Below are 26,966 nucleotides of genomic sequence, written 5' to 3'. Positions count from 1 at the left end.
TCTGAGTGTGTGTACGGTATGTCTGTGACTGTGTGTGATTGTCTATGTACATGTTGCCAATGTAAAGTGAACCTGTTTCTCTGTTGCTCCATGTTGGCATGTGTTGTGCTTGTCTTTCAACTCAACACTGCATGTCCTGTCCAGCTGATGGTTGGCATTGGAGAGGAAATGTGGTAAGCTGGTGGTAAGGGGTGAAGTATGATGAGGAATAAGAGAGGCCACATGGTATTACAGTATATGACAAGCATGGTGTTCAACAGCGTCCTACCTGTGATCTAACAACGAATAATAATTCAACAAGATCTAACTTCTGCTAAGAACAATTTTTATACCATTGCTTCACAAATAGATGACAGGCTATTGTTATTATATAACAGCATATCATAAGATTATGTAATAAGATCACTATATAATTGGACTGCAGTAGATAGTATATGTTGAAGTTGTAACGGTTTTCTTGCTGAGAGGGAGAGTCGGACCAAAATGCAGCGTGTAGATTGCGATCCATGTTTTAATGAACAAACGTAAAACACGAATCAATACAAACACTACAAAATAAAGAACGTGATGAACGTAACGAAAACCTAAACAGCCCTATCTGGTGAAAACACATAGACAGGAACAATCACCCACAAACACACAGTGAAAACCAGGCTACCTAAATATGGTTCCCAATCAGAGACAATGACGAACACCTGCCTCTGATTGAGAACCATATCAGGCCGAACATAGAACTGGACAAACTAGACATGTAACATAGAATGCCCACTCAGATCACACCCTGACCAACCAAAACATAGAAATATACAAAGTAAACTATGGTCAGGGTGTGACAGAAGTCTAGCTGAATATGGCTCTGTGCCAGCACTCTTATTGACAGTATTACAAAGCAGACAGGATACTGTCAGTCTCTCTTCTCCATTTCATATTGTTAACCACAAATGTATCTTGATGTTGAACTAGCTGAATAAGCGTCAGATACTGTAAGTGTTAGTGCCTGGAGCCAGAATGGCTGCTGGGCTCTCAACCCTGCTAGAAAATACATTGATGTGCCTTCTCTTTCTGAGCCATACCTCAGCCCCCCCCCCCACACGTGCGTACAATTTGGCCTGGTTCAATATCATTATACATTTTGAAAAAAAGAGTGAAAGGAAATTCTTCGAAAGATAGAGGTCCCATACCAATACACTACACTCCAGAAACTCTGTCTCTCCCCAAACAAAGGTTACCAAATGCTTTATAGCCTTAGCACCATTGCAGGCATGGGGGGGGGGGGGGGGGCTGGTAACGGAGTGGTGTAAGTGTCTGCAGGGCCCAGCAGCCCACATAGTGTCCTGTAGCATTCTGTAGACATGGATCAGTGGCACAGGGCGGTCTCCTAGGGTCCCCTCTAAACCTCTGCCCCTCTCCTTGTTACCCACCCACAGGAACCCAATCTGCAGCTAGCTCCTGTTCCACCGTGTTGTATCGGTCTATCCCATTTTTGTCATCTGGACCTTGCTCTCCGTCTTCAGCTTCTGTCTCTTATTTTTTCTGTGGTTATCTATCTGTGTTGCTTGTTCTCTGTCTCTGTAAACTGTCCCTTCTCAAAACTGATAATGGGAAGAGAGTCTTTGATACCAGAAATATGGAAGTTTGACATCCATAGGAAAGAGTAGGTCAGCTCAGGTAGATTCCAAAGGATCTGGAAGAACTCATATAGAACTCTACACCTATGAATGGGAGATAATAATCTCTAAATACTCTTGTATGGCCCATCCAAATGGTGAAAAGGACCCCGCTGTAAATGTTCACTGAAGATGAAGAACTCCAACACTTCAATTATTGGAACCTAGTCATGTCTTTATTGAAGGCAAACCATCAATAGATTCAGTAGTAAAGATATATATTTTTACTTATCTATATTCTATTTCATAATACTTTTTTACAAGGTAAAGAATGTCTCTTCCCACCACAAGCACAACCACAAAGTAGCTACTTCAAAGAGAAGTCAAATTTTCCCATTTTTGGTTGACTTCTTCTCCCGTTCTGCTCTTCTGTCTTTTATTCTGTCGATCTTCCTATCCTGCTACAATCCTGTCTTTCTCTGTTGGTGTGGCTCCCCCTCAGGGAGGTGGTGTGCATGGACACAGCTCCGACATAACAGATAGTTGGCCCAGTCACACACCCTGAAACTCTGTTCCTCTGCTGTCCTCTCAGCTTGTCTCTTTCTTTCACTTCTCTATATCTCTGTCCCTTGTTTTCTCTCCTTCTCCTGGATCACCACAGAGCAAGTTTTTTTAATTTGTCATTTTAAAACATCTGTAAGAGATCCTCTTCCTCTGGAACCCCCCCCATTGTCTTACCTTTCTCAAATGAATCCATCCTCTTGGGAATGACTAATGACTGGCTGATGCTGAGCAACCCAACCCTCCCGTGTATTCTCTACCACAGATCCACGTAAAGAGGAGACTGTCTTAGTTAAGTATATGCAGGCAGAAGTTCTCAGAGTGACCTGAGGGGGGCGCACCACAGTCTGACTGAGTGGGAGAAACCAACGCTTTAGGAGAAATCCCCCTCTCCAACGTTTCTTGATTCCACGGATGGAGGGCTTGACAGGGCCACATTCACAGTGAGGAAGAGAAACAGTAGATACAGAGGTTCTTTACAGTGAGCTCACCCGTCTCACTTTGGAGGACAGGTTTTCTCTCAAACATCATGATCGAATACGTCCTTTTTGCTTTTCTTCGTTGTTGTTTTTGTATGGACTTTTTCTCAGTGAAGAACTGTAGGAGGACAGAAAGACAAATAACAAAGGAACATTGGTCTGACATCTTGGCCTGAATGGCCAGAAAGGGTGGAATGAAATCAATAAGTAGAGGACAATAAGAATAACTGCTAATGGCATTTATGTCACCCAATACCATCAGTTAAACATGACTCTTTTTATTTAGCATGAGTTGCATGGTGGACTAGTAAAAAAGAAAAAGAAACTATAGCTATTACGACTATCTGTATGAAGAATATATTTTTCTTGTAACGATTCCTCACTTTTGCATACAATTTGTATAGCCAGACTATTAAGGTGTTCAATGAGAGAGTGTTTTCTTTTCACATTTCTTCCTATTCTTTTTTGTGGTACAGAGTACATTTTACCTGGCAGCTCTGGTCATATTGACCACTATTTCCTAACTAGAGACTTGTAAGAACATGGAGAATATACATATTTCAGCAAGCTCTCTATGTTGTGAAAAGCTAAAATAACGTTTGACCTTGTTTATGTTGGCATGCTTGTGATCCTGGATCTTAATGAGAAGAATCATTTAGGCTAAATTAGTAATCTATGTTTATGTCTACTGCCATACGTCGAGATGTATACAATCAATTATTTATGGAGAACTTATCATAGTGAACCATTGTTACTTTCACATACTAAATATATACTTTTAACAGTGTTATTTTTTTAAAGAAAACTAGAAACAATATCATAACGAATCTGGTTGACTCAGGTTGTGTCTGACCATCTTTCCCTAACAACCTTTAGCTACTATGAAAGCAGCAAAAATACATGTATATTTGAAAACATAAAAGCATTGTTTGCAATTAAGAACATGGGGGAAATCAGCTGCATGTACAATGTTATGCAACATGAAATCAATCGGAAGAAAAGAGTTGAAGAATACAACTCTAGCATGAAATAAATTTTGTATGAAACCTGTCAGAGGGGTCTGTATTTCATTGAATGGATTGAATGTATATGAATGTATTTCTCCCTTTCTCTCTGGTGTACCAAGCTTTTTGGAAACCAAAAGGAAGTGAATGGGGGGGGGTCTTAAATAGGAGTGAAATCAAGTCTGAACCCAGAGTGGCCTGGAAGATGCATGGTAGAATGCACAGCATGGTGATGACTAAACCCTCAACAACATCTAAAGGGGACTTTAAATTAAGCATGGTTTCAACATACTCAGAAGACTTCCCTTTTAAACAACCTCTTTATGCAGACAGTCTACTCTAAGAGGTGTGATGCATTGGCTAAGCATGGGTGAAGCATGATCAAACTAGCTGGTTTACCATGGGATGCCAGCCCGGCGGCACACATTCAACTCCTCTAAAGTTATCTCATCTCTGCTCCTCCCTCTGCACTTTGAGCATCATCCACCATTAACTCTCACCCAAGCCCTCGCCCAGCAGGCCCTCGCCCAGCAGGCCCTCGCCCAGCAGGAGCAGGCCCTGGGTAATAACACTTCTGTCTCTCTTCTCTCTAGCATCCCGCCCAGGCCGGGCCAGGCGATCACAGAACACAGACCAGTCAGTCTGTGTTATGAACCATGGTGTCCCAACCACACTGTGTGTGGGCCACAACGTCCCATCCCCCGACTGATAATGCTTTTAGTCTGTTTGTTGTACATAGATGACCAGTGCCAGGGGGGTGCTGACGTGGACAGCTGGGCATGCTGCCAGCCCCTGCCCAGCCTTAAATATCACCCAGAAGAGTTGTGGTTCTCACACCTTTCTCATTGGCTGCTGTACCTATGACTGGTTGATTTCATGCTGTACACACTTGAGTAAGAATGAACGTTGTGTGTGTGTGTGTGTGTGTTTGTTTGTGTGTGCGTGTGTGCGTACGTGCGTGTATGTGTTTGTTGAAGTTTATGTTTGTACTGTATATCTGCTTCCCTTCCTTGTGTCTGACTTCATGTAACTATGTTGGAGAAAGTATAATCAAGAGTGTCATTTTGACCCCAGTAACACAGTCATTTTTTCCCCCTGAGTTAAGGCTTGCCAAATAGTTGTTTTCTGGCTGTTTTTGCCATACCACATCTGAGTTGCCTTTTTCATATATTTACCCTCAACTTTCCTTTGAAAAATATTCAATGCCCTCACTCTTTACACATTAAGGTTTGAGTGTAAGAAAAATTAATTCAGTAAAGTGATCATAACTGCAATAAAGACATTTTTTCAGTTGTTTTTTTATGTCACAAATGTCACTTGCCCTAAATTCAACTGTAGTTGTGCTTTATATTAATTTGATATCCCCATTTATACAAACAATTGACACATTTCTTGCCTAAATATGTATTTGTTGTATGTTACTATGCCTGCAAAGGGAACCTTGCATTATCATTAATGGAAAGCATTTATTTGAGGTATTTCTTACAAATATTAGTCTGTTACCTTCATGCTACAAGGTGGAAAACATTCATATACATTTCATATACAGTACATACTGCACTCAGAACAAAGTTTTAAAATGCATGTACTTCACGTATGTGACCATGAGACCAAGTCATTACAAAACTGGTTTTGATGGGATAAAAACAAAATGATTACCCATCTTGTAAACTACCTAGTAAATGACAACTGGTTGGTTGGTTTCTAAACTCTCTTTCAACAGTACTGTATGTGTTACACTTACATGAAACAATATTTCCACAATTCTTTCACAAGCGTATAATGTTTTCAAAAGTTTTGGGCTTTGCTTTTCTAGTTAACTATAGATTATTGGCTAATATCTCCATTGTCACTTGGCTTAATGTGTCAAAGAGCCAGGTTATTACCAATATGTTGCATGAGCAAGCTGTGGTACTAGATACCATTATTGGCATTGAGATGTGTAAGTGAGGGAGGCTGAGGAACAGTTTACCACTGTTTCCATTAACTCAGTCTGAATGCCCATATTATAAAGAAAAAAGTCGTCACATTTTCCTTTTACCAACTCCCAGGGGGATTATTCACCACATTGTTTCCTACACGGGATTTCAAAACACACAAAAGATACATTAACCGCATAGTTACTGGAAGTTGATAGAATAAGATGGAATATATGCATAGTCTACGTATACTAATAACCTCTTAGTTTGGCTCACAAATGCTCTTAGCATAAGATTGCTGCCACAGACAATATATACTGTACACTGCCTGTATAATAAACCATTCAACCAGCGCTCCGAACTAGACATCAGGTTAAACTATTTTGGTAGATAATTTCTCTCGCACTGAACAACAGACCAGTGTATTTCACTATGTAGAACTTGAATTGAGAATATTTGCTATTTAAATGTTGTTATTTAATCAGTAAGGGGTTGGGGTGCACATCTGCATAATATAAAGCGTTTGTATTTCTAAAGTCCGTTTTTAGACCAGACTACTTAGCTCGGCTAACACGATAAAGAGGAACCAGCCAAGTAAAGGCCTTCCTCCTATAGTGAAGTAGTCAACGTGGACATGCATTACACACAACGACACTGCCATACCAATGCACACTTCTGATCTACAAACACAAACCTATCCAAGAGGTGGAGTGAAGCATGGAACAGTCCAGGCCACAATTATGCAACAGGGAAACTCCTCCCTCTTCAATGGTGTCATACTTAAGGGATCAGAGTGTTTACTAAAAGTTTGCTATGGGAATCGCATATATTTTCCACAGTTGTTGTTTTTCTTTGCAGCAAACCACAGTACCTTACACTCAAACATCTTGCAAAATATATGACAAGCTAGTTAGAAAGATGTTCAGTAGTGAATGCAACGAACCAACCTTAGTGCTAAGGTTGGTTATTGTTTGAAGTTAGTGCTTGCATTAGAAGAGGTTTTAAGATGATAAAAGAACTGCCTGTGTGAACATACGATGTGCATTGATCACACAACTCAGTCTATGTTGGAAGAATGCCAGTTTGTTTTGATTTGTCCAGCCCCATCTGTCGACCAACACAGGTGCATATTCTTATGTTCCCTTTGAAGATATATGTTCTAGCTGAGCTTTTCTGGGTGATCCTTACAAAAAGAACCACATAAATAGCATTTTAAAAGTAATGAAATAAATTATCTTTGTTTGTCTTTGTGCTTATATGTTTTGTTTTAGTGAATCATTTCTTGTTTTTTTATCTCTCACATACACACTTCTATCTGAACAGCGCATGTTTTGAATGTTTATTACATTCATATACTCTCTCTGCATTCGGCTTGCTGCTCTGGTCCTGTTCCCATGGAAACCATCTGCACAGGAGGACACATCAGAACATTGGAGGCAAAAAGTACGTTCATACTGGCACACATGTAATCAGATGATTGTGTCAGACCACCTTGAGAGAGGAGAGTCAGTCAGAGTAATCTGATAAACACATACACATTTAGCCTAAGCAGTATCCAGACGAATACGATATGACCTCAGAGGTGCTGCACCTGAAAACAAACAGAGAAACTCTCCCACACATAGTCACACAAACACACCTACAACGGTTGAGTCACTGTTAAAGTTACAAGAAACCCACAGTAGTAGTAAATGTTCCTGAAAAATAAATGTGGATGCTGTGAGACAAGCAAAGCATATGCCCTGTATTAACCCATTGAACTTGGCAAGATAGTTTATATTGTTTAGCAGTCACTACCATCAGCCTATCCAGATGATTTATTGGTTCAGTGTACTCTATATGGCACTCTGACAATGGGCCAGGGCCAGGGAATTACTAGGGTCTTGCCAAACTACCAGGGCTCTGATATACAGCTACTGCAGCATATCAAGGCCTGTGAATCACTGGAGTAGAATCAATCTGTGTGGCAATTACACTGTTTGTAAATTAGCTAGTTAATCTCATTTGAGTGGCTGGTTCCGTAATATACATTATTTTCAGTGTGCTGTACTGTGTTCACACAATTCATTTGGAATTGTATAAAAGTTATGTTTCTCTTTTTTTTATTACACTGAGGACATCCACCTGAGGATCCAAGGTTGTCTCACTGTGTGTTTGCTTGATTATTTATTTGGTTGTTTGGTTGCTTATTTCTTTGTGTCATTATCTACTCTGTATCGTTGCCAAATGTATCCCGACATTAAATCACCAATGGACATGCAGGTGCAGTTATTGTACATGTTCCAGGTGTTTGGCCCTAATTTCAATTGAGTCCAGTGAATGGCTGAATACATTTGCCCTGGAGGGCAGCACTGTGCAGTCCAGTGTTATGAGTTCCTTTCTGTGCTGGTGAGCTTTGATCATGGACAGGAAGGCCAGGTCTCCATCACTGGCAGAAATAGGCACCATGGCAACCTAGTTACCTAACAGGGCTTGTTACCAAGGCAACACAAGCATGATCATCTCTCAAGGGCAGCACATTTTCCCAACCCCTTTATTCTACATGATTTCTGTTATCTCTCTATCCCCCCCCCCCCCCCTCTCTCTCTCTCTCTATCTCTCTCTGTAGATGATGTCTCCCTCCTGTCTCTGTGTTTTCACACTGGCTATTGATATAATTTCCTTTACTTTACCCATCTGTGGCTTAGCATTCTCAATATCTTTGTTTGTGTTATGTCATGATTGTGCTGTTGTACACACAAAGGTTTTTTTCTTTTTTTCTAAGACTGGGAAAGGATTGACAGTGTCACACAGAGATGTACACACAACATAGACTATTACGCATGTCCCATTATAACAGGACACCTGCTGTACTGTTGGTAACTCTGTCCACATGGCCGCATATTTGATATAAAAATATATTGTATTACATACGTACTGTACATTCAATAAAAACACAGCTATCTCGTGGGATTGAAAGAGCCACATGTTTTCTGATTCTAAACTCCCATAACTAAAAGCACTTTTACCACTTGCATGGCAATTTAAACAAATTTGTCCCATGTTTTGTAGATACTCTATGACAGTTACTAAGTGATTTCATTCTCTGGGCTGGGAGGGAGTTGAGAACGTTGTCTCATCTAGAAGAGACTTTCTCATCCCTTTTGCCTATTTCTGCACTATAAATAACAGACTCTCAGATCTGTATTCCCAATCGGAACATTGAATGTTCCTCTGAGAGGAACATAGGGATGTGAGCCATAGCGATAGAAGACTCATCATGGGTATAACCCGTTTTGGCATGAACATTGCCATTGAGGGCTTCCACCATGCTTCCGCCATTTAGAAGTAGTCAAAGTAGTCTCAATGGCGCTGCCCATGCTGTCACAGATGCTATAATGTCACAGATATAAAGATGAGAAGGATATTGACCTCATCCTGTCAGTAGAGGATTCCTGGTCACTCTTTAAAAGTGCTTTCCTCACCATCTTAAATAAGCATGCCCCATTCAAAAAATCTAGAACTAAGAACAGATATAGCCCCTGGTTCACCCCAGACCTGACTCCCATTGACCAGCACAAAAACATCCTGTGGCGTTCTGCATTAGCATCGAATAGCCCCCGAGATATGCAACTTTTCAGGGAAGTCAGGAACCAATATACTCAGTCAGTAAGGAAAGCTAAGGCTAGCTTTTTCAAACAGAAATTTGCATCCTGTAGCACTAATTCCAAAACGTTTTGGGACACTGTAAAGTCCATGGAGAATAAGAGCACCTCCTCCCAGCTGCCCACTGTACTGAGGATAGGAAACATTGTCACCACCGATAAATCTATGATAATTGATCATTTAAATAAGCATTTTTCTACGGCTGGCAATGCTTTCCACCTGGCTACCCTTACCCCGGCCAACATCTCAGCACCCCCTGCAGAAACTTGCCCAAGTCCCCCCGCTTCTCCTTCACCCAAATCCAGACAGTTGATGTTCTGAAAGAGCTGCAAAATCTGGATCCCTACAAATCAGCTGGGCTAGACAATCTGGAAACTTTCTTTCTAAATTTATCCGAATCGTCTGAGATCCCCAAAGATTGGAAAGATGCCGCGGTCATCCCCCTCTTCAAAGGGCGAGACGCTCTAGACCCAAACTGTTATAGACCTATATCCATCCTGCCCTGCCTTTCTAAAATCTTTGAAAGCCAAGTTAACAAACAGATTATCGACCATTTCGAATCCCACCGTACCTTCTCCACTATGCAATCTGGTTTCCGAGCTGGTCATGGGTGCACCTCAGCCACGCTCAAGGTCCTAAACGATATCATAACCGCCATCGATAAAAGACAGCACTGTGCAGCCGTCTTCATTGACCTGGCCAAGGCTTTCGACTCTGACAATCACCGCATTCTTATCGGCAGACACAATAGCCTTGGCTTCTCAAATGACTGCCTCGCCTGGTTCACCAACTACTTCTCAGATAGAGTTCAGTGTGTCAAATCAGAGGGCCTGTTGTCCGGACCTCTGGCAGTCTCTATGGGGGTGCCACAGGGTTCAATTCTTGGGCCGACTCTTTTCTCCGTATACATCAATGATGTCGCTCTTGCTGCTGGTGATTCTCTGATCCACCTCTACGCAGACAACACCATTCTGTATACATCTGGCTTTTATTTGGACACTGTGTTAACAAACCTCCAAACGAGCTTCAATGCCATACAATACTCCTTCCCTGGCCTCCAATGGCTTTTAAATGCAAGTAAAACTAAGTTTATGCTCTTCAACCGATTGCTGCCCGGACCCTCCCGTCCGACTAGCATCACTACTCTGGACGGTTCTGACTTGGACAACTACAAATACCTAGGTGTCTGGTTAGACTGTAAACTCTCCTTCCAGACTCACATTAAATCTAGAATCGGCTTCCTATTTCGCAAACAAAGCCTCCTTTACTCACGCTGCCAAGCATACCCTCGTAAAACTGACTATCCTACTGATCCTTGACTTCGGCGATGTCATTTGCATAATAGCCTCCAATACTCTACTCAGCAAACTGGATGTAGTCTATCACAGTGCCATCCGTTTTGTCACCAAAGGCCCATATACTACCCACCACTGTGACCTGTATGCTCTCGTTGGCTGGCCCTCACTACACATTCGTCACCAAACCCACTGGCTCCAGGTCATCTATGAGTCTTTGCTAGGTAAAGCCCCATCTTATCTCAGCTCACTGGTCACCATAGCAGCACCCACCCGTAGCACGTGCTCCAGCAGGTATGTTTCACTGGTCACCCCCAAAGCCAACACTTCCTTTGGCCGCCTTTCCTTCCAGTTCTCTGCTGCCAATTACTGGAACAAATAGCAAAAATCACTGAAGCTGGAGTCTATATCTCCCTCTCTAACTTTAAGCGTCAGCTGACAGAGCAGCTTACCGATCACTGTACCTGTACACAGCCAATCTGTAAATAGCACACCTAACTACCTCATCCCCATATTGTTACTTATCCTCTTGCTCTTTTGCACCCCAGTATCTCTACTTGCACATCATCATCTGCACATCTATCACTCCAGTGTTAATGCTAAATTGTAATTATTTTGCCTCCATGGCCTATTTATTGTCTTACCTCCCTACTCTTCTTCATTTGCACACACTGTACATAGACTTTTCTATTGTGTTATTGACTGTACGTTTGTTTATGTGTAACTCTGTGTTGTTGTTTTTGTCGCACTGCTTTGTTTTATCTTGGCCAGGTCGCAGTTGTAAATGAGAACTGGTTCTCAACTGGCCTACCTGGTTAAATAAATGTAAAAAAAGAGTCCTCTATCTATCTCTATGGTGTACTGTAAGGACACAGGTGGCAGTTAGATGGCGCTAGAGAAGAGGAGTACAGAGAGTGCAATAGCCAGGGAGGGAAATAGCAGAAAGTAGAAAAGGAGATGGGAAGAAAGTTCTTGTAGCCCACAAAGAATACCATGGTAAGTTAAGTGTTTGAACCAGACTTGTTACTGTTGGGCTGGAATAAAAACCTGCACACACTTCAGACCTCCAGGACCAAAGTTGTCCATCCCTGTTATAAAGCGATGAAAAACTCACAATTGAGTGTCTGTGTAGTGGCAGAGTTAGCATTAAACCATAATGCTTTAGCTTTGCGGTTCCAGAACCCAATGCTGTCTGCAGTCACTTCCTCTTCCTCCCCTGTCACCATGCAGGAGGATGGAACAGGGGTCTCTGAAATTTTAATGCTAGGCAATTAAACCTTCATAACCGCTTAGTCAGGTCGGCCGGCTGGCCGCTATGCAAGGCAGGTGATGGATATAAAGGAGGTTAGAGCAAGGCTCCTAGAGAGCTGGAAGCGGGAAATGTGATCCTGGAGCTATATGAAGAAACCATGGACAGGGTAAAAATAGACCAAAAAGCTCAGACCATGAGCCTGCAGAATCTGACCTGCTGCCAGGGCATGTTTGAACATGTCTGTTTTGATTGCTGTGCTCCTACTTTGGTCTTGTCAGGAGTTATGATTAGTTAATTCATAGTGAGTGGCAAGAAAACTGTGTTTGTTTAACATTCGAAGTTCTGAAGTCTTTTGTGCCCAGTCAGTCCCCAGTCAGTCCCCAGTCAGTCCCAAGTCAGTCCCCAGTCAGTCCCCAGTCAGCGGAATCTTGGATGTTTATGAGGCTTTGAAACACATTTGAAACAACATGTCATTGGGGATTCATATAATGCTCACTCATGAGAGGATAACCTCGACAAGGGCAAATATGGTCAATAAACACATATTCATGTTAAATGTATTGATCAGCGCCCTTCCTTGAGTGTGGAGGCCATGGAGGTTACAGAGTGCTCATTCACTGTTTCATGTGTCATGTGTTCAGGGCAGAGATGGCGGGAGAAGACAAGGGCAGATCAGTAATGAATGTACAGTAGAGGACTTGGACCCTGAGCATCTGTTGTTCATGACCATAAATACCTCACCTCAGTAGGGGGAGGAGACCTGGCAAGGCACACATCAGAGTGAAGAGAGGCCTCTCTATCTTTAATCCTTTGTGTGTGTGTGTGTGTGTGTGTGTGTGTGTGTGTGTGTGTGTGTGTGTGTGTGTGTGTGTGTGTGTGTGTGTGTGTGTGTGTGTGTGTGTGTGTGTGGGTGTGTGTGTGTGTATTGATATTAGCCTTCTGGGCAAGCTGCAGTTTAACTAGGTCCTTCTTTGCTGCACTTGACCATATGACTGGACAATAATCAAGGTAAGATAAAACTAGAGCCTGCAGACCAGCTCAAGAGGTGCAGCCTTCAAGTTGTCTCATTATGAGCAAACAAGAGGAAGTCAATTATCTAAAAATAATTTCCCTTTTTGTCCGGTTTTAAAGCATAGGAGTTGACATGATGTCACTACGTTCTGCAAGTATACGTTACACATTCAGAAAACGACATGCTATGCTCTCCCTGTGTCTCCGTTTATTTATCTGCAGGAGATCTATCCTCCCAACTGTTGTCTCTCTCTCTTTCACTCCCTTCTGACCCCCCCCCCCCTTATTTCCTCCCTCTGTGTCACTCCTCCAGTGGTTATTCGTTCCTTTTTCAGCACAGCAGTCTTTCCAGATCCCTTGTTTTTGCTGTTGTCACCATAGAAATAAAACAAACTCATGCTAGTTGTGTGGTTGTCACATTGTGGCATTGCCTACGTGTCGTTCTGCTTCTCACTCTTCCAGGTGGCATAGGATCTTCACAGATGTTAGGGCATAACAGTATGGAGGGAATTGTGTACAGCTATATAAAGCCCTGCATAATCATATGAAACCAATCCACACATAAAAAGAGAGAACAGTGTGTCACACAAACACTATGGCAAATGTTGATTACACACACACAAGAACATATCGTTTTACTGTCATCCTGGTCTTCCCTATAGATTCGTCTCTGGAGAGAGGTTCTGTGTCTCTGGATGACATCACATGTTTTGTTTTTCAACTACTAGTGATGAAATCAAATTAAATTGTATTGGTCACATAAACGTGTTTAGCAGATGTTTTGCGGGTGTAGCGAAATGCTTGTGCTTTTAGCACCGACAGTGCAGTAATATCTAACAAGTAATATCTAACAGTTTCACAACATATATCCAGAATACATGTCAATCTAAGTAAGGAATGGATTAGGAATATATATACATATACAGTATGAGATGAGTAATGCAAGATACGGAAACATTATTAAAGTGGCTAGTGTTCCATTTCCTTAAAGTGGCCAGTGATTCCTAGTCTATGTCTATAGGCAGCAGCCTCTGGACATGGCTGTTTAACAGTCAGTGGTGTAGTGTAGAATACAATACAGTATATACATACAGTATGAAATGGGTGATGCAATATGTGAACACAATTTAAAAGTGACTAAGATACCGTAGAATAGTGTGGAGTGCAGTTTATACATATGAGATATGTGCCAAATCAGACACATATCATAAATACAAAGTGTGGAGGAATGTACTCACACCCACATGTGCATGCATGCACAAATGCAGACACACAGAGGCATAGGCAGGGCCGTGGACACTGACATGTTCAGTATCAGCTCATATAAATACACACACATTTCACACACATTCTCCCTTTTAAATCAACCTATATGCAATCATCTGAGTTGAGGGCGAGCGATACTTCTCTTTAATTATTTTCTCATTCTCTCTCATCGGCACTGCCTATGCAACATGACCAAACTAACATGTCCTCCATGTTTGCAATAGTATATCCTAGGAGTATGGGGGAAAAGCACTATCACAGCAGTGAGATAGATGTCTACCCCACCTGATCCTGCATCAAACCACCTTATGACTTCCTGTCCATCCTGCGTTCTCAATCTGATCAATACCCCAATGTGTGGGGTGTGTCTTGATAACAAACACTCCATATGCAATTAATGCATATAGTGCCTGTTCTATGTGATGCCAATTGTAGCATCATCATAACTTTGAAAAACGACTCATTGCACAAATGCTACTAGGCCATAACCAAGGTTGACCCCTCCTGCCACGTGTGAGAGTTAGTATTTTTCCATAAAGTTATACAATCCCTCCCCCCTCTGGCCATTGATTTATATTGCAGCCGGTGAAGAATAGAGCGTCTATGTTAAACAATCGCAATCTAACTCTGTGTTGCTTGAGGCATTTTTTAGCTTACTTTTAAGGTAGTTATACTGAACAAAAATATAAACGCAACATTCAACAATTTCAATAATTTTACTGAGCTACAGTTCATATAAGGAAATCAGTCAATTGAAATAAATAAATTAGGCCCTAATCTATGGATTTCACATGACTGAGAATACAGATGTGTATCTGTTGGTCACATATACCTTGAAAAAGGGAGGGGCGTGGTTAAGAAAACCAGTCAGTTTCTGGTGTGACCACCATTTGCCTCATGCAGCGCGACACATGTCCTTTGCATAGAGTTGATCAGGCTGCTGCTTGTGGCCTGTGGAATGTTGTCCCACACATCTTCAATGGCTGTGCGAAGTTGCTGGATATTGGCGGGAACTGGAACACGATGTCGTACACGTCAATCCAGAGCATCAATGCTCAATGAGTGACATGCCTGGTGAGTATGCAGGCCATGGAAGAACTGGGACATTTTCAGATTCCAGGAATTGTGTACAGATCTTTGCGACATGGGGCTGTGCATTATCATGCTGAAACATGAGGTGGTGGCGGCGGATGAATGGCACGACAATGGGCCTTAGGATTTCGTCACAGTATCTCTGTGAATTGAAATTGCCATCGAGAAAATGCAGTTGTGTTCGTTGTCCGTAGCTTATGCCTGCCCATACCATAACCCCACCACCACCATGGGGTACTCTGTTCACAACATTGACATCGGCAAACCACTCACCCACATGACGCCACACACACTATCTTCCATCTGCCAGGTACAGTTGAAATCGGGATTCATCCGTGAAGAATACACTTCTCCAGCATGCCAGTGGCCATCGAAGGTGAGCATTTGCCCACTGAAGTCAGTTCTGATGCAAAACTGCAATCAGGTCAAGACCCTGGTGAGGACATGAAAAATGTCCTCACCAGTGAAAAATGGTCACTAAAAGGGATGTAAACAAATTTGTGCACAAAATTGAGAAATAAACTTTGTGTGTATGGAACATTTATGGGATATTTTATTTCAGCTCATGAAACATGTTGCTTTTATATATATCCTCCTGGATGTGGCTAGCTTTTTATGTGTTCTCTAAGGAAATGTTAATGATAATGATGAGTAATTATTAGCAATCATAGCACATAGTATAACACAGTATGTGAACATGGAGTACATTTAATGAGAGAAAAACAGAACAAAGAAACTACTGTAAATATTTCCCCATAGCTCAAAGCCCAGAATGCAGACAACCACTTCCCAATGCAAGGATTGGTTTACCAGGGATCTTTTTACACAAATTAAAGATTTTCAATAGAAGTACATTCATGTCATCTTCCAAACACTGATACATGCACATAAATTCCTTCCTTGAACATCTTATGATAAATAGACAACTGGAGGTCAACAGTAGTAGCAGCAGAAGGTCGATAAGGTACACGCACACACACACACACACAATCATATAATACTACCACATCCTTATGCTTTGTGCAATGTGATAATACATGTATAGACTGTCACTCACTATACACGCAAGCATGTAACTTTACATCCACACTAGCACATTCACAAATTTATTGAAACGGTTCATGCCAATAGAGTACAATACAATATCTATAAGACTACTGTTGCATTAAGATAGAACCTTCAAAATAAAATAAATACTGCATATAAAAAACAAGAGAATATCAGTAATTATAAGCAAGAGCCAAGGAAAGGTCCGTTTCGGTCACATTCTAATCATCCTTAGTCAATATTATTATTCACATGACAAACCCAAAAATGTATTGACTTTTAAAGTAAACTACTGGTTAATAATTTAATAAAGTTAATATAACATTTGAATTTTAAGAGTTATTTATTTTGTAGGTAAAAGGCTGTTTGGGGATATCAGTGAGTAGGATTAAAGCAGCGAGCTGCTTGGTAAGGATCAGGTGGTAGACAACCACAGACAGCTGTACAGGGCTGTGTCAGGTATATGGTTGCAACATTTCTGAAAATTCCCATGTTTTCCAAAAATACTGGTTGGAGGATATCATATTTCTTGCTTGTTTCCTCCTGATTCTGTCCAACCGGGATTTCTGGACTACCTGGAAATGTTGGGAAAGTTAGCAGAATTTTGCAACCCTTGCAAGTATGAGGGCCAGGCAGGCTGGTCAGACAGCATAGTGTTTGTTAAGGCGCTGTAGGGCGTCGGCCACGATGTCTAGTTCATGTCTCAGATCCTCCACCATGCTGTTGATACTGGATGTGTCCTTCAGCACGTCCACACTGTGGGTGTACGGGTTGTACCTCACTGTAAACGGACGCTTGATGGTTTTGGCAAACTCCCTGTGTGCATAAGAACAGATGATGACGAAAACATAACACAGCCAAGGTTTGGAAAGATAAAATAATAGTTTATTAGCCCAGTAACAGTTTATCTTCCCACAGAACAGCCAGGAATGTAAGGTCACAATTGACTTACCTCATCTTGACTTTGGCCTCTTCAAAGCTCTCTGACACAAAGTAGACGTCTTGGAATGTCGTGATAATGCACTCCTGCTTGCAGGTGACCTTGGGGTCAAAGGGCATGATCTTTGCATTGCCGGAGAGTGCATGCTGTATGAGGGGAAAAAAATATTTTTCCTTTGCATCAGATGGTGTTTTTACACTTTAAATGGTGTTTGAATATTAAAATGAATATGAAATACTTTTACCTTCAGCTCACTGATAGAGGAGAGAAGTCCTGCGCCGTAGGCTCTCATCTTTCCCTCCTGTTTACACAGGCCAAACTCTACTGTGAAAAAGTAACACTGCAAAACAAAAACACAAAAAGCCAAGAACGTTTGAATATATCAGTTAGACAAGAAAAACAGTTCAATTCAAGCACAGTGTTTGGATATTGTTATAATGGAAACAGCACTTACGGTGGCCAGCGTCTGGACAGACTCATCTGAGGCCCCCAGAGAAGCCAGACCTATCTCCTGGGAGAACTGGGCAAAACTAGGCTCTGCCAGCAGAGGGACATGACCCAACAGCTCATGACATGTGTCTCTGTAATGCACACATAAACACACACATACATTCAGTATGTTGATTGTTAAGCCAATGGGCAGACATGTGCATCTTTGTGACAGTGTAACCAAGTGTTCTTCCATTAGATTTTTGAAACAATCAACCCCCCTATCCACATCAAGGGGACAGTAGTGGGGAAGTTTTAAGTTCCTCGGCGTACACATCATTGACAAACTGAAATTGTCTACCCACACAGACAGTGTGGTGAAGAAAGCGCAACAGCACCTGTTCAACCTCAGGAGGCTTAAGAAATGTTGCTTGTCACCTAACACACTCCAAAGTGTTTACAGATGCACAATTGAGAGCATTCTGTCAGGCTGTATCACTGCCTGGTACAGCAACTGCACCGCCCACAACCGCAGGGCTCTCCAGAGGCTGGTGCGGTCTGCACAACGCATCACCAGGGGCAAACTACCTGCCCGATGTCACAGGAAGGCTAAAAAGATCATCAAGGACAACAACCACCCGAGCCACTGCCTGTTTACCCCGCTATCATCCAGAAGGTGAGGTCAGTACAGGTGCATCAAAGCTGGGACTGAGAGACTGAAAAACAGCTTTTATCTCAAGGCCATCAGTCTGTTAAACATCACTAGCACAGAGAGGCTGCTGCCTACATAGACTTGAAATCATTGGCCACTTTAATAAATGGAACGCCAATCACTTTAATAATACCACTTGAATAATGTTTACATATCTTGCATTACTCTTCTCATATGTACAGATGAAGTCGGAAGTTTACATACACCTTAGCCAAATACATTTCAACTCAGTTTTTCACAATTCCTGACATTTAATCCAAGTAAAAATTCCCTGTCTTAGGTCAGTTAGGATCACCACTTTATTTTAAGAATGTGAAATGTGAGCATAATAGTAGAGAGAATTATTTATTTCAACTTCTATTTCTTTCATCACATTCCCAGTGGGTCAGAAGTTTACATACACTCAATTAGTAGTTGGATAGCATTGCCTTTAAATTGTTTAACTTGGATCAAACTTTTTGGGTAGCCTTCCACAAGCTTCCCACAATAAGTTCGGTGAATTTTGGCCCATTCCTCTTGACAGAGCTGGTGTAACTGAGTCAGGTTAGTAGGCCTCCTTGCTCGCATACGCTTTTTCAGTTCGGCCCACACAATGTCTATATGATTGAGGTCAGGGCTTTGTGATGGCCACTCCAATACCTTGACTTTGTTGTCCTTAAGCCATTTTGCCACAACTTTGGAAGTATGCTTGGGGTCATTGCTTCAATATATCCATATCATTTTCCTCCCTCATGATGCCATCTATTTTGTGAAGTGCAGCAAAGCACCCCCACAACATGATGCTGCCATTCCCGTGCGTTACGGTTGTGATGGTGTTCTTCGGCTTGCAAGCCTTCCCCTTTTTCCTCCAAACATAACAATGATCATTATGGCCAAACAGTTCTATTTTTGTTTCATCAGACCAGAGGACATTTCTCCATTAAGTACGATCTTTGTCCACACGTGCAGTTGCAAACCGTAGTCTGGCTTTTTTATGGCGGTTTTGGAGCAGTGGCTTCTTTTTGCCTAGTGGCCTTTCAGGTTATGTCGATATAGAACTTGTTTTACTGTGGATATAGATACTTTTGTACCTGTTTCCTCCAGCATCTTCACAAGGTCCTTTGCTGTTGTTCTGGGATTGATTTGCAGTTTTCGCACCAAAGTACATTCATCTCTAGGAGACAGAACGTGTCTCCTTCCTGAGCGGTATGACAGCTGCGTGGTCCTATGGTGTTTATACTTGTGTAATATTGTTTGTACAGATGAACGTGGTACCTTCAGGCGTTTGGAAATTGCTCCAAAGTATGAACCAGACTTCTGGAGGTCTACAGTGTGAAGGTCTTGACTGATTTATTTTGATTTTCCCATGATGTCAAGCAAAGAGGCACTGAGCTTGAAGGTAGGCCTTTAAATACATCCACAGGTACACCTCCAATTGACTCAAATGATGTAAATTAGCCTATCAGACGCTTCTAAAGCCATTACATAATTTTCTGGAATTTTACAAGCTCTTTAAAGGCACAGTCAACTTAGTGTATGTAAACTTCTGACCCACTGGAATTGAGATACAGTGAATTATAAGTGAAATAATCTGTCTGTAAACAATTGTTGGAAAAATGACTTGTGTCATGCATGAAGTAGATGTCCTAACCGACATGCCGAAACTATAGTTTGTTAACAAGAAATTTGTGGAGTGGTTAAAAAACGAGTTTCGATGACTCCAACCTAAGTGTATGTAAACTTCCGACTTCAACTGTATATACTGTATTCTATACGATCTATTGCGTCTTAGCCTATGCCGCTCTGTCATTGCTCATCCATATATTTATATATTCTTATTCCATTCCATTCCTTATTCCATTAGGTAGTTGTTGTGAAATTGTTAGATATTACTTGTTAGACATTGCTGCACTGCCAGAACTAGAAACACAAGCATTTCGCTACACTCACAATAACGTCTGCTAACCATGTGTATGTAACCAATACAATTTGATTTGATTTGATTTGAATGATTATGTATGCAGAAGCACCTTTGAGTACCTATCTCATGCTGGACTGTAGCTGTGGAAAATGCCCTTTTGAGTTGCAATCAGCCGGAAGAGTTAAGTTTGCTTAGGGGTGTGACAGGCCAGGCTTGTTCAATCAAATACAGGCTCTTTGTATGGAATGATACTCTATGTTCCTCTATGATGGTTTTTGGTATGGTGACGTACTGCTATGTTTACAGTATGTGACTATGAACATCACACTGGCATACTCAACATCAGATGGATTTATGTTCAACAATGAAAGTAAATTAACATTTGCCTAGACTAACTTATCCTTATTAATGTAACATGTGTCAAGGGGTACTTACGGCTCAGGTGTGTAGAGAGGGTCAGAGCTGTGGCGAACATACTGAGTGCAGTGGAAAACCCGGAAAGCCAAACCTGCCAGAAAGTCTCGTGGGGAGAGGTAACCTGCCACGGGCCGAATGATAAAGCCTGTGCGCTCTGATGAAACACACACATACGTTTTTCTCAAGTAAAAGGCCACGACACATTCAGCAACATCTAATTTGATACCCCTAAATCCACACTTTTCATTTTACAATAGCCTTCATTATGCTGATAAGCATCAGACTGAATGAGACTGTGTGGTGTCATGTACAGCGGCAGACTCTGCCTGTCTCACCTCTGAGGAAGTGTGACACATCTTCCAGCTGGGGGATGTTGTCCTCCCTGCAGTCACAGTGCTTGGAGAGCAGTGGCAGGTTCTTCAGGTACTCCCGGCAAGCATGGGTTGGATACAGCTTATTTAGCTCCCGATAAACCACACCCCAGGTCTTCACCTCCTCCTCTGTGAACTCGATATGCGGAATTGGATCCCCACTAAAAGAGAGGGAGAAAGAGAGAAACAGAAATATAATGAAAGAGAGTAGCACCACAATGAAAAATGTGTTGTTCTGCCCCTGAACAAGGAAGTGAACCCACTGTTCCTAGGCCGTCATTGTAAATAAGAATTTGTTCTTAACTGACTAGCCTAGTTGAATAAAGGTTACTTTTTTTAAAAATACAGTAGAAATGTCTAGCTATACCTGTGTGCATTAGGACATTAAAGTATTAAATACACATAGCATCATAGCTTTCTAAATCAGATCTCACATAGCATGATAATATGACCTACTGTTTGTAGCTCATGGCAAGATCAGCAAAGTGTTTCCTTCTTTTGCGGTAGACGTTGTCCTTGAAGCCCTGCAGACAGAAAAGATAAGTAATTGAGGTGTGACAGCAACTCATGCACTGACTTACTGAGTGGCTATTCCGTAAGTGTGCCGCTTCTCACAATAGAAGTATTAGTCTAATCCTCCATCTGCCACTCTAATACAGTCAGTGTAGTTCTAACTGGCTTTGATAGTTGTACCATTGTCACAGGTTTGCCTCCTGTTTCAGTAGGTCAGTGAGAGTCTGAGACATAAAGATCCTATATTATGAATTATTGGATATCTTGTGGTCTAGCGGTCTAAGCCGCTGACCCTGGCACACATGTATACCAGAGTCAGCATGGATTCAAATCAGGCCCACTGCCCGTTGACTCCCTCTGTCTTTCCAACACTATTCTGTCTCTTCAAAAATTACAAAAGGAGTGTGACTGCCACACTCATTAAACATTTTTATTTAAAAAGAATTATAGGATATCTATGGTCAGACAGGCTTGCAACTAGAATGTAAAGTCATTGACCAGAGCATATTAGAAGGTATGCCTACTGGGTGATCAGCATCCAGGTCTAAGCCATACATCAAGACACGGTTAGCACACATGTCCAGGTCTGAGATTTTCTTTGGGAACCAGGGAATATCTTCAGTGTCTGAAACAAAAAAAAACATGGGATGATCTGGGATGGCCTCTACACTAGATTTGAGTCATGTCTGGGGCTATTTGGGATCCTTGGGACATCCCTACCTCACTGAAGTTTACATTTAAAATGGTTAAGGTAAGGGTTAGGGTTATGGATAGGTAAGGGATATGATTATGGTTCGGGTAAGGGTAGGGGTTGAGGTTAGGGTGTGGGGTAGGGATGTCCCAAGGATTCCGGATAGCACTGACCCTTCAGTAACCTCGTACAACAATCTGAAAGTCTCTCTTTCGCTACATGCCGAGGTAATTAGTCTGGTAATAGATAATAAGCCTACGTGTCTAGACTTTAGGGACTGAAATTATTTCAAAAGTAGCAGCTGGGCCTACCTTCTTCAGGCAGGCTGGAATTGTCAGGTTGATCATGGTCCATATCAACTACGTTGGCGGCGTGCTTTCGTAGCAGCTCAGTGAGCTCCTTGAGTTGCTCGTGGCCACTGTCACAGTCAACAAAGATCTCAAATTCTGAGCCGCGCCGCCTCGATTTTCGGGACTCGATGTGAACAAGGTTGACGTGGTTCTCCTGGTGATGATTATAATAACAAGACATTTAAAGTTATGTCATGTATCTGATGTACATGATAATGTCTCTACCAGTGTTGGGGAAGTTACTCTGAAAAAATAGTTTACAAAGCTACCAATTACTTCACACTGGAGGGAGTTAATTAAGCCACACTAAAGCTACCCGTAAGAAAATATAGTTCAATTAACTAAAGTTACTTAGAAAAATGTGTTAACTACATCCAAACTACTTCTTGATAAATTATCATATCTAAATCTGAAATGTCATAGACTACAAGTTGCAAGAATAGATCACTTTGGAGTCAGATGTTAACAGAATGTGTAATTTAGCCTATGTATCAAGTGAGAATTAGGCAAGTCCAATGCTGAAAAAAGAAAGGAAATTATTGCCTATTTCACACATATTTTATTTTTGCAACAAAAAAGTAGTCTGTTGTCCCGGTACTTAGCTTCACCGCTACATGCCCCCCAAAAAGTTATTAAGTAATGAAAACACTATCAAGATTTGAATTGAGTTCAACTAACACCAAACTACTGCAAATTGTAGTTAAATTACTAGTTGAACTACATGTAGTTCACTACTTCCCAACACTGGTGTCTACCATCACCCATTTGGTATGTGATAGCCTACTTTAAAATATTCAACCTTACTTGAAAAAGTTTTAGCGCCTTAACGAGCCCGCCAACTTCATTCTTGAGGGAAAAGGCGATGGCCGTGCGACCCTTTTCTAAAGAGCGACCATTCTCCCAAGATGAACTCTTGTTGTCCTTGTTCTCGTCAATCTTGCTGAAGGTACACTTTTTCATCTGTTGGGAAAGCGAGTGAAAATATTAATGAAAAACAAACCTCGGAGCTGGCAAGGCCTATTTGTGGAAAGTAAGGATTTGGCAGTGTTTTGAGCTATGATACACCATTTATCAAGGCTGAAAATGAAGTTAATTGTTTTAGAAATGCACATCACCTCCGACGACAATTTGTTTGAAAGGGCAAGCTGCGTTTTAGATGGACTGATAGGCCTACGGATTTGTTCAATATCCTGTGCTAAGAGCTGTATTTGAACAAGAGTTTGCTAGCCTCACAAAGAAAGGGCAACTAAATCAAACAATGTATTTACACAACCAAAGCTCACCAAAGTGTAAATTAACCCTCCTGCTGTGTTCCGGTCGAATTGGACCGATTTTCAAGTTTTGTCTCTGAAAAATGTAGTTAATTTAATCTGATTGTCATAAGGTTCCATGACTTCGTCCACACAGCACATCTGAACACACAAAATACATTTTGATAATTTTCCTGACATTTTGGGTGTTTTATTCAACTTTTGTACACCTGTGGCGTTCCCATTAGTAATGAATGGGTGTGAGATTACAATTAGTGTATACCATTTTGTTCAGGCACATGCCCATTCATCAGATGGACACAATTCCTCTCCCAGACCACCACACACACACACACACCTCACTCCCCTTCTTGGCTTCCATGGCAACCCCCACGGGAATAGAATATTTCCCCCACAGCAACCACACCTGTTGGCATTCTCACAAACAATCGCAACATTGTTTCAGTAATAATCTTTAACTTTTCTCGCAGCTCTGGTATATCAATCTTTTTTGAGGCCTTGCTCACAATTCATTCTGTGGCAGCACAATGGCCAAACGATATACTGTATGTGAGGCTCTTGATCATATCTTTGATCATGACACTGGTAAGGAGGAGAGAGGCCAGGAAATTGACAGTGAAGATACATTAGAGGAGAAAGTGTCAGAAGTTGAAGACAACACAGAATATGATCCAGACCAAGAGACAACCGATGTGGAACAACCCAGTGATGAGGAAGAGGGCCCTGTTGAGGTTGTTATTACATTCCGGTCAAATAATGGGAATTTGTCGTGGTCTTCATCTCCACCAGAGAGGAGAGGTCGGCTGAAAATGTTATCAGGATGACCCCAGGGCCAACGAGATACGCCATATCCCAGGTTGATGACATGAAATCCTGTCACTATTTAAAAATGTGAAATGGTTTCAAAACAAATGTCCTTGTTAAACTTTGACACAAAGTAGTCTGTGATAAATAGCACAATATGTTTAATCTGAGTATTTGTTATAGTCAAAATAATCCATACATTATGTTTTTATTACTCAAAAACGAGTTGTATGAGCTCAGGTCAATGAGGCCTACAGGCCATAAATTTAAAAAACATCTAACACAACATTAGGTGATAATATGTATTATTGTGAATTTATAATCAGATATAATGGGGCGGTCATTTTGGACCAGGAACACATAATTAATTAACATGAAACGAACTCAACAGGAGGGTTAAGCGTAAACAATCACAGTATTCACTGCAGCTGAACGCAAACTGAATACCCCACCTAATCAGGCTACTTCGAGATTTCAGCACTGGACAGCGACTACACTTGGCTGCATTCAAAATTAACTTTAAAACTGTGACTGAAAATAAAGTATAGGGACAAAATAATATCATAATTTAGACTGATATCGTTAGGTCTAAATACCACACACTTAATTAGCCTATAGATTGGAAGCGTTAAACTGTCGATTTTTTTTCCGTAGGCAAAATGTATTTTGGCAATGCTGAGTTGTGTCTGTCTCATTGTAAAGAGATCTGCAGCAGTAATCGCATTTGGTGACGAATGATAGCGCTCTCCAATCCAAATCCAACCCGGGATTATAGATGGCTACTTTCAGCGCAGCAATAAATCCATCAAGGGAACATATCCTGGACGTATTCTCTTATCATCTTTAGGTGTTCAAATTGTTGATTTTGTCGGGTTCATTTCAGTTGATGCCAAATGTCTTTTGGGGCCAGTCTATGTCAATCATCAGAATATTATAACTATTTTTGGAATAGGCTAATTCATCTAAATTAAATGTACATTTATTGACAGGAAATACAATTAAAATCAACATGTTGTACACAAACGTGCACAGTCTTATCAATTACTTGCGTGGTTTTAGTTAATATCTCAATAATTTGCCTAAATCAAGATGCAGTGGCTCGTAGTGAACACAGACAAATAACTTATTTTATGTCTGCGAAGTCTGCGAAGATCTGCGGTGTAAGCGTTCTGAAAAGTTATGACTGCGTGCACCTTTATTTCACTTTACTATAATGTATCTTGCAATGACCTCCTTATTGTATGACGTAGGCTACGCATCTCATTTGTCTCCAGATTTAGGTGGTTTATGGCACACATAAGAGAGCTAGCTAAACCTAACCAGAATGGAGAGGAAAACTCTGATATGAACAGAAAATAAATTAACTAATGAAGTGGAGGGTAAGATTACAGATTGGCGCAACAAAAGTAAATCATTTATGTCTGATAATTGAAGTCGAAAGTAAAATGCATAATGTTTGATTATTCAAGCCTTTGCCAAAAGCTTATTCAATCAAAGACAATTCAACGTAAAATGACTGTTCATTTGTATTGTTCCATGGAAAATAATTTCGTTTAGTTTAGCCAGTTATTATTTACTTACAATATACATTTAATTTACCTCATTATTCAGTTGCTTTTCCTCGTAACAAGTGTGCAATGAAGAACTCATAGAGTCGAAAGACCTTCCTCTGCGCGGCCCGTCAATCTTGTTTGAATACATGTCAAAGTCCTTTGATTGATATGTTTTAGTGAGAATAAGTAAGGCAGTCCACTGACTGCTGCTGTATCTGCTATGATATACCTATATACCTCTCACTCAAAGCACAAGGCACCTCAGTATTTATGAACACTGAGTGGAAGGAGGGGGTGGGGATGGGGTGGGGGGAGGAGTATCACAACTATATGCCTAAATGTAACATGGTAATGGTTATACAACTAATCTCACATTAATGTCACACACTGATGATTACAAAATATTCACTTTCACGAAGGGAATCAGTAGACTTTAATAATGAGGTACTGTTGGTGTAGTTGTGACTGCTGGCTAATTGCCATGAGGGAAATGTAAGCCTATCATACAGCCTACAACAACAGCAAAACATCCCAGGTCTAAAGGTTTTCATATCGATGTCATATCATATACTGTACATAAACTACATTTAAAAAAAACACAATCCCAACTACTCATCCCTATAAAAAGTTCAGCACCACAGCATAATGGACAGTTTCCCCCATCTGGACGGTTCTGCGGCTTCCAAAATAAGAGATCTATCTATACAGCACACACAAAACGTGACCTGTTGTAGACCTTGACATTTTCACATTTGTTTGGTATACAATTAGTCATTGTAGTCTTCCTCGTGTTCTCTTTTGAGTGGGGTTAGAGAACGTTTTGAAAGACACCTGTTG

General features: G+C 41.2%; 1 protein-coding gene across 1 annotated transcript; it reads right to left on the bottom strand.

Annotated features, from left to right (window-relative positions):
• Positions 1–15,821: 15,821 nt before the first annotated feature.
• On the bottom strand, positions 15,822–26,376 carry LOC110526507 (tryptophan 5-hydroxylase 1). Its single transcript, XM_021607530.3, has 11 exons — positions 26,176–26,376; positions 23,306–23,461; positions 22,463–22,655; positions 21,985–22,085; positions 21,404–21,471; positions 20,912–21,108; positions 20,595–20,730; positions 17,573–17,699; positions 17,363–17,458; positions 17,131–17,264; positions 15,822–16,994 (listed from the first exon to the last, which is right to left on the bottom strand). The coding sequence occupies exons 1-11, from the start codon at positions 26,275–26,277 to the stop codon at positions 16,820–16,822; spliced, it is 1,485 nt and encodes a 494-aa protein (XP_021463205.2). The 5' UTR covers positions 26,278–26,376; the 3' UTR covers positions 15,822–16,819.
• Positions 26,377–26,966: the final 590 nt, after the last annotated feature.

Source organism: Oncorhynchus mykiss, chromosome 6, assembly GCF_057628025.1.
Source record: "Oncorhynchus mykiss isolate SJ-2025 chromosome 6, ASM5762802v1, whole genome shotgun sequence".
In the NCBI taxonomy this organism is placed as follows: domain Eukaryota; kingdom Metazoa; phylum Chordata; class Actinopteri; order Salmoniformes; family Salmonidae; genus Oncorhynchus; species Oncorhynchus mykiss.
This window is presented reverse-complemented; position numbering and strand designations above follow the sequence as displayed.

Bases quoted from the DNA above. Each gene is read 5' to 3' on its own strand.
- LOC110526507 (XM_021607530.3), bottom strand. From the start codon at position 26,277: ATGTATTCAAACAAGATTGACGGGCCGCGCAGAGGAAGGTCTTTCGAC. The intron at 23,462-26,175 runs GTAAATTAAATG...CTTTCCCAACAG, and splicing joins AAAAGCAACTGAATAATGAG to ATGAAAAAGTGTACCTTCAG. The intron at 17,700-20,594 runs GTAAGTACCCCT...TGTGCATTACAG, and splicing joins CCTCTCTACACACCTGAGCC to AGACACATGTCATGAGCTGT.